This window comes from Babylonia areolata, chromosome 15 (genome assembly GCF_041734735.1).
Source record: "Babylonia areolata isolate BAREFJ2019XMU chromosome 15, ASM4173473v1, whole genome shotgun sequence".
In the NCBI taxonomy this organism is placed as follows: domain Eukaryota; kingdom Metazoa; phylum Mollusca; class Gastropoda; order Neogastropoda; family Buccinidae; genus Babylonia; species Babylonia areolata.
This window is the reverse complement of record NC_134890.1, coordinates 31,945,470-31,954,574: the sequence shown is the minus strand read 5'-3', so window position 1 is coordinate 31,954,574 and position 9,105 is coordinate 31,945,470. Positions and strand designations below refer to the sequence as shown.

General features: G+C 39.0%; 1 protein-coding gene across 4 annotated transcripts in view; it reads right to left on the bottom strand.

Annotated features, from left to right (window-relative positions):
• Positions 1 to 2,191: 2,191 nt before the first annotated feature.
• LOC143290572 (angiotensin-converting enzyme-like) overlaps positions 2,192 to 9,105 on the bottom strand; it is a 35,946-nt gene continuing 29,032 nt past the window's right edge. For all 4 annotated transcript variants that reach the window (XM_076600141.1, XM_076600143.1, XM_076600144.1 and 1 more), the window contains 3 exons: positions 7,972 to 8,070; positions 5,960 to 6,082; positions 2,192 to 3,787 (listed from right to left, as the gene is read on the bottom strand). In XM_076600141.1, the coding sequence (XP_076456256.1) occupies positions 3,595 to 3,787; positions 5,960 to 6,082; positions 7,972 to 8,070 (415 nt within the window). In that variant the 3' untranslated portion in view covers positions 2,192 to 3,594. The remainder of the gene's footprint in view (positions 3,788 to 5,959; positions 6,083 to 7,971; positions 8,071 to 9,105) is intronic.

The following is a 9,105-nucleotide window of genomic DNA, read 5'->3' as shown; positions in this document are numbered from 1 at the left end:
GAAACAAGAACATACCCAGCATGCACACCCCCGAAAGCGGCGTATGGCTGCCTATATGGCGGGGTAAAAACAATCATACATGTAAAGGCCCACTCGTGTGCATACGAGTGAATGTGGGGGTTGCAGCCCACGAACGAAGAAGAAGATGACTGGTTGTGCTCAACTTTAAAAGTCAAGCTGTTCACTCACTGCTTGTGTAATTTACAGATCGGGTTCTTTACCTGTTCACTGATCTTGCATAGATTGCGCAGTGTTTTTTTAAAGATTTATATATTTTGTTATTTTCAAGCTCAAGGCTAAGGTAGTATAACATTTATAGATAAGTACATCAAACTTTGATGGCTTTTCCAGACTGAAACTGTTTAACTCTCACTGCCACAGGTGACTTCTGTTCACTAGACAGTGCACTGCCACAGACGACTTTTGTCAACATTGAGGGGTCATGTTGATGAGACCATTTCGACAGCTGCAGCCCATTCCCTGCCAACAGAACACTGACTAACCTTTGTCCCTTGACCCATTTTGAAGTGAACAAGTCCATTGTGGTGTTTTGACCTGAAACCTGTTGACTGAGAGCTTCGTTACTAAAACGTATGGTGCTGGGGAGCGTTTTTCACACACAAACTTGGCCGTGAAAGAGTTAAAGGCAGTCATCACATAGTTTCTCCCACTCAGGTTTCAGAAGTAGGCATAAGAATTGCTTATTGATTGCAACCAGATACACTTTAACAACTGTACTGGATATAGTATTGCTGTTGTACTATGCCCCTTGCAAGAACCTGAAATATTTGTCTTGGGTGTTTTCTTTTTGTGGTAAATTTATCTTTTAAAATAAGGAAAATTATGAGTCTGTGTGACAACCATTTTCAAGAATAAAGACACACACTTATAGCATGCACTTAACACATGTACAAGAATCCATGGCTAGAAAAGGGTTGCGCCTGGCAAAATTCTGTAGAAAATCTGCTCTGATAGTAATTAAAATAAATTATGCTTGCTGACAGAAAAAAAAAAAAAAAATTGGGATGGCATTGCATTGTGGCAATGACCTCTACTCAGGACGAACAGTCCAAATTTTTCAAGAGGAATCAGATGACTTTCTGTGTACAACTGTTTCGATGAAGCCCTATCAGGGCTTTATAATGTGTTGAATTTCTGGAGTGGCACCTAGTTTGCATAATGACATTAGCTAAAAATATCTTAACTGACCTTTACACTCTCCACTGCGACCAATAAATGCTGAGTTTGTTGCTGTACTCGCGATAAGGAGAGTAATTTTCATGTTGGGTGTCAACACTGGCGTCTGACCCAGTTTCTTCTCATTCACAAAGCAGACAATGGTTTCAATTGCAGGATCCCAATTGGGGCTTTACAACATTCTGAATTCAAACTGTTTTAAACTCATTGTGCTTCCCTGGGTTCATTTTTGATATATCAGTGTGTGTAAATCTCGAACCAAAAATATGGATTCTTTCATCATCTCACTGGAAGATGGCATGAGTAGGGAGAAAGTTAAATATATTGTCCCCTATTAACCAGTTGTGTTACTGATCAGTTTGTTAAACTTCAGTTCGTAATTTCTAACATTTGTTGTTGTTTTTTTTGTTGTTTTTTAACTAACCGATTAAAATGGGTCGTGTGTTGGGGAAGATGCAGGGGAGCAAACTGGCAGTACTGATGAAGTAAATGGAATACAATGAACAATCAACCGTGGTTACTTCCCTTGCACGGTTGAGAGTTTTATAGAGTTTTGAATAACACCCATCAACACAGTGTTACCGTTGCAATTCACATGATGATGTGGATGTCAGTTAATAAATGTCAACTCCTCAAACCAGTCATGTTGTGCCTGTATGCCACTAAAAAATCATTTTCTGAATGGATATGAGAAAACGGCAAATATAAGCATTGATATAGACAAACAAAAACTACTGCATTCTGCCATTAATTTTATTAAAAAGAGAGAAAGAAGTAAGTAAATAGATGCAGGATTGTTAAACAGCATATAGAAAACATGTGAAAAGAATAAGATAATTACAAGAAGCGACTCCTACTATGTTTATTCAGAACTGATATATAGTGAAGCTATCCAGAGCATTCATCCCACAGGTAACACACACACACACACACACACACCTGCCCATCAATGGAAATAAACTGACTAACAAAGAAAACAAGACAAAACAAAATGAACATTGTGAGAAACAGTTTAATTTTTCAGCTGTATATACCAGAGAAAAACAGGTGGTTATTTTTTCAGTCAAGATAAAAGAATATTTGAGCCAAGTGAAAGTTTAATTGAAAATCAACTTTAAATGTTCATATTTTACCTAATTTACAATTTTCTAGTTTTGCTCATCTTGTTTTATTTCATATTTTACATATTGCATTTGAAATTATATATTTACTAGAATGTATTATGTAAATATATAATTACTAGAATGATAAAAACCCTTCAACTGTCTTTATTACATAGAATGTATTATGTAAATATATAATTACTAGAATAATAAAAACCGTTCAACTGTCTTTTTTTATAATTTCCCCCCAAAAATAAAAACCTTTTGATTGTGATTACCATACACATTGGTGCATTATCAAATGATCAGAGCATAAGCTTTTCCTCCATTGCTTCTGTGATGTCAGTGGGTCAAATCTCAGTAGAGACTTGTGGACTAGGTGTGGGGATTTGTCCAGTCTCCCAGATAAATATATAAAATAAAAATGCACACCTTCAGATACCTGTAACCTTTTCTCATGATAAAATTCAAGCATGTTAAAGATCCCAGTAGCCTTGTCAGTGTCTGATGGTATGTGGATACGTCTAATGGGTTAGGGAAACTGGAACAAACTCAACTTACAGAACTCACGAAAACAGAGTATGTCTGACTGAAGGGCAGATGTAAATGTTCCAACGCTTCACTGCTCATTGACAGGAATGGATGAACATGGAATCAAGTCCATGAACACAAAGGAAGAAGAAGAAACAGGTGCACAAGTTTTTCTGTCTGCTGCAAATAATGTTTTTAGTTTCACAGAATTATTCTTTAAAGCATTACCATTCAAGGAAATATTATAATCATATAGTCTGAATCTCAAATAAAGGGTCAATCATGTTTGAATATCAAACTATGTTAAAAGTTAAAAGATATCTGGGGAGCCACTACCAAATTCATAAATCTTGATTTGAAATCAATCATGTTTGAATACTGAATCATGTTAAAAGAAAGATATCCTAGGAACAATTACCAGATTAATACCTACTGGCTAAAAAGAAAAAAAAGAAGAGAAATTGACATTTAGAAATTATACTTGCCTAAACCATGATTTTCCATTTTGTTTTCATGTATGCAGCTTATCATTTGCATTTTAAAACCATGACAGACTCAGGACAGACTGTTGGCGAAATTCTAAACAAATTATGGATTTTCTGTCCATAGATTTGGTTCATGCCCGTAAATTTTGCTTAAGCATGGAATCGGATATGAAAAATACCACTTTGGGGTGGGGTGTTTGCTTTTGAAGACTATATCACAAATTGTATCAGAAGTTGTATTGTGGAATAATTAGACATTCAAACTGTGATCGGTTGAGTCATGTCTGTTTCCAGTTCACAGTAGCGCCCTCCCATCCTAGCTTTTCTCCGTTTTCTTCATTTTTGCGTTGCAACCATCGCCGTAGTGGTTCAAAGTATTCCAGCATGGGTTGTGCCGTGATGGTCCGTGAACCTGTGAATGCTTTCAAAGCATCCTCCCATGGTTGGCTTGCCCCAAGAGCCATGAAGTTTCTGAGGACAGCAAAACAGATGTATGGCAGGACAGAATTTCAAAAAGAATTTCTATGAGTTGGACAAGAAAAGAAAAAAAGAAGACATATCCGTTGTAAATTAACTTCAGATATAATTTTTGTGAGTAGGACAAAAAAAAAGAAAAGATAAAAAAGGAGACTCATCTGATGTAATATAACTTCAAATAGAATTTCTGTGAGTAGGACAAGATAAAAGACCCATCTTATGTAATGTAACTTCAAACTGAATTTCTGTGAGTTGGACAAGATGAAAAGACTCATCTGATGTAACTTAACTTCAAATATAATTTCTGTGAGCAGGACAAGAAAAATGACTCATATATTGTAACTTAACTTCAAATATAATTTCTGTGAGTTGGAAAGAAAAAGACATGTATTGTAATGATACAACTTCAAACTGAATTTCTGTGAGTGGGGCAAGAAAAGAGACTATAATTCCAAATAGAGTTGTTGTCAACAGGAAACAAAGACAAGAAACATTGGCACTGTAAGAAAAGAATTCCAATATTTCACCTGTGCTACCTCACTAAAATCACCAACTGAACGAGGCAAAAGTCACAAAAATTAATACACCATACCTCAGTTTACAAATATTTTAGTGAAGCAACCATAAAATTACTTATCTCAAGCAAATGTATTATTACTAGTAACTGGCCATGCATGCAGATTTAAAAAAAAAGAAAAAAAAAGGCAGAGTTAAGGCCCCATAAATAATTATTGGCCACAAAAATTGGTGTTTATTTTATACAATTTTTAAAGATGATGAAATAGGCCAGAGTTAAGACCAACTGAATTAACCGCAAACAATAGTGTACATACACTTATGTTTTAAGATAATGGAACACGCCTGTTTTAAGGCCACTTAAACTGACCACAAACACTGGTATAATGTTTGAAGAATCAAACAGGGTTGAGTTAAGGCCCACAAGTTTGCCACAATGTTATGAGGCAATAAAACAGACGAGTTACATGTTTGCCTCAAACACTCACGGACTTACCATTTAAGTCTGTACAAATACTGTTGTAAGACAATTTAAAAATAATAGGCGTGGGAAATAGCCAGCATTTGAGGTTGAGAGGGTGATAACAAACAGTATGAAGGTGCACTGAAGATGGGGTTTTCCTTTCCTTTCTTTTTCTATTATATTCTTTTCTTCTATCGGTTTTTTTTTTTTTTTTTTTTTTTTTTTTTTGGTCTTGTTTTGTGGGTCCTACATTCTCCGATTTTCCCCACTTCATTTGTTTTCTTTTCAGAAATCTTTTCTTTTAACAATGGTCTCCATTCTCCCATTTTTATACGCCCCCCTCCCCCCCTCTCTCTCATTACATACGTACATACGTGCATGCATATCTGTATCTATCTACCTATCTCTATATATATATGTGTGTATATATATGTGTGTGTATATATATATATATATATATATATATATATCACATTCTTCTTCTAAATGCAGAATATAACACAAAATGAAAAGATACTATAATAAAATCAGCTGCTTTAACTCTCTCCATATGAACGGCGAAAGAGACGACGTTAACAGTGTTTCACCCCAATTACCATCATCAAAATATTGCAAGCGGAAGGCTCTTATACTGAAGACGTGAATGTTGACAAAGAATACCACAATTCTGACGACGGAAGCTAAAGGTTGGGTCATTCAGACACCCACTGGACATCCGAGGGGTCTGTGTAGAGGAGAAGAGAGGACTGGCCGCACTGAGTGAGTTAAACGTGGCCTTCAGTAGCATGAAAGCCCATGGTGCACATCATTTCATTTTCTTTTTTTCTTCTTTTTTTAATTTTTTTTTAAAGTGCATTGCATTCTTCAGTGGCTAAAAAGAAAACAATAACGAACAAACACCCCCCCCCCAGCCCCCACCCCACCCCCCAACACACACACACACACACATGAAAGAAACAGACTATTTGTATTTGTATTTGGTTTTACCACAACAGATTTCTCTGTGTGAAATTCCAGCTGCTCTCCCCAGGGAGAATGCGTCGCTATACTTCAGCGCCACCCATTTAAAAAAGTTTTTTTCCTGCATGCAGAAGTAGAAGACAAAAAGCAAAAAGCAAAAAAAAAAAAAAAAAAAAAAAGGTTGTGAAGAATGTACTATATATATTTTTTTTTTTTATCATACTGACTTGAAGAGAGTCCCAGCCCTGTGAGAACCGGCAAAGTCACAGAGGTGAAGGGGACCCTGGTGCCCACTGGTCTGACACAGGGCCTGGTAGAACTGGAACTGTACCACATGGCTCACAAAGTAACTGAAAAAAGAAGAAGAAAAAAGGTTGTATGGTTCCTTCTTTCTTGGTCAGTCAGTGGCATGAAGATAAGCCTCACGCACATCTTCTTCGTTCGTGGGCTGCAACCCCCACTTTCACTCATATGCACACGAGTGGGCTTTTACGTGTATGACCGTTTTTACCCCGCCATGTAGGCAGCCATACTCCGCTTTCGGGGGTGTGCATGCTGGGTATGTTCTTGTTTCCATAACCCACCGAACGCTGACATGGATTACAGGATCTTTTACGTGCGTACTTGATCTTCTGCTTGCATATATGGCCTTAGTGGTCGGCTGGGCTATAAACAACATGAATTGATTTGATTTGACGATTGCATCTCTCTTAGTGGTGTGGCGATATGCCTGGCGCTTATCAGTCTGTCAGAAAGGTGTGATGATTACATCTCTTGATAAACCAGTGGTGTAGAGATAATACATCTCTTGATAAGCCAGTGGTGTAGAGATAATACATCTCTTGATAAGCCAGTGGTGTAGAGATAATACATCTCTTGATAAGCCAGTGGTGTAGAGATAATAAATATGCGTGGCGCATATCTGTCTGTCAGAGAGGTGTGGTGATTACATATCTCTTAGAGGTGTGGAGATAAGCGTTGCACATATCGATCTGTCAGAAAGGTGTGGTGATTACATTTCTCTTAGAGGTGTGGAGATAAGCGTTGCACATATCTGTCTGTCAGAGAGGTGTGGTGATTACATTTCTCTTAGAGGTGTGGAGATAAGCGTTGCGCATATCTGTCTGTCAGAGAGGTGTGGTGATTACATATCTCTTAGAGGTGTGGAGATAAGCGTTGCACATATCGATCTGTCAGAAAGGTGTAATGATTTCATCTCTTTCGGTCAGTCAGTGGTGTAGAGATAATAAATATGCGTGGCGCCAATCAGTCTGTCAGAAAGGTGTTATGATTTCATCTCTCTCAGTCAGTCAGTGATGTGCATGGTGATAAGCATGCCGCATATTGATCTGTCAGAAAGGTGTGATGATTACATCTCTCAGTCAGTCAGTGATGTGGAGATAGGCGTGGCGCATATCAGTCTATCAGGTGTTAAAATTACATCTCTCGGTCAGTCAGTGATGTGGAGATAGGCGTGGTGCATATCGGTCTGTCAGATAGATGTACACGCTCTCTCTCTCTCTCTCTCCATCAAGAGCGTTGGGTTACGCTGCTGGTCAGGCATCTGCTGAGCAGATGTGGTGTAGAGTATATGGATTTGTCTGAACGTAGTTACGCCTCCTTGAGTAAGTGGACCGAGCTGAACTATCTTCCTCACTACCACACCATGACACACACACCTGCAGTGAAAAGACGTTAAAGAACGAACACTTACCCACGCAACAAGAGAGAAAGTGTGTTCGCCCCGCCCCCCTCACACACAGGAGCGGAGTTTTACAAACTGGGAGAACATGGCACACATCACAGAGGCCGACACGACAATACGATACTGATGTGGAGTGATGACCTGGAGGTAACGCGTCCGCATAGGAAGTGAGAGAATCTGAGCGCACTGGTTCGAATCACGGCTCAGCCGCCGATATTTTCTCCCCCTCCACTAGACCTTGAGTGGTGGGCTGGACGCAAGTCATTCGGATGAGACGATAAACCGAGGTCCCGTGTGCAGCATGCATATAGCGCACGTAAAAGAACCCACGACAAGAAAAGGGTTGTTCCTGGCAAAATTCTGTAGAAAAACCCACTTCGATAGGAAAAACAAATAAAACTGCACGCAGGGAAAAAAATACCCCCAAAATGGGTGGCGTTGTAGTGAAGTGACGCGCTCTCCCTGGGGAGAGCAGCCCGAATTTCACACAGAGAAATCAGCTGAGAAATACAAATACAAATAGCCATCACTAACCAAATATAGGGATCGTTGGACACGACGTGCATCTTGGCAGCTGGGTCAAAGTCCTCCTCCGACCTCGGCACTGGAGCCCGCAGTCCCTGAACCTCCAGCCTGACAGCACAGTATCACTGCAGAATTATTGATGTAAGCCCTGTGCGCTACGGGACAGCAGCCCGAATTTCACACACAGAAATCTGTTGTGATAAAAAAAAAAGAAAAAGAAAAAAAGAAACACAAAAATACTTGTTGTTTGTAACTGAGTTGCATAGTTTCGTATTCCAGATATTGAAACGAAGCATGCTGGGGGAATTCTCGTTGGATACATGAAAACGGTAGTGGCCATCTTGATTAGATTTTATTGTGCAACAGTTTGGGTAACGCAATAATAAGAAGTTAAAGGTCCCATATTATAGCCATTAAGGCCATGAGGACAGTGAATTCACGTTAAATGTGTTCCGGCAGGGCTCTGCACAAGAGGGCAGGCCAAATCTTCTCCTTCAGCCGTTTTAATCTTACCCACCCGAAGTTACGTACCCACACAACTTGGTGGAGTGTTGGAAAATCGGAGAAAAGTCCTTTCCCAAAGACAAAACACTATGCCGAAATCCGCGGGGGCTTTGAACGCTGGTCACTGGTGAACCATGGATCAGAAGTCCAATGCTGAACCGATTGAGCCAAGGCACCTGTATTATAGTTACAGCAGGGAGAAAGAAAGAAAGGAGGAGAAGAGAAAGAATGCACGTCTGTACAGTATACTTTTATTGTGATATATTGTTTCACAACTACCGTGCGACAACAAGAAGAAAGTCCATGTGTTTGTGTGCAGTGTCTCTGTCCATATGATTTAACTGTATTACTCTAAAAAGTTACACATTATAAGAAAGACAGAAAAAAGTAAGGCTATCTTTTGTTCAAGGGAAATAAAATCCTGGACAAAAATATAGGAGTACAACTTGCCGGCTGGGACATTTTCTTCAAATCAATATTTTTGCTTTTTATTGCCGTGTCATATTTTTGTCGACAGTCGCTCAGTTTGGACAACAACCATTACTGACAGTGCTAACTACTACTACTGCTAACTACTACTAATAACAACAATAACAAGAGAGGCAAGGCCTTCAAGACTCACTTGTGATACACTTAAAC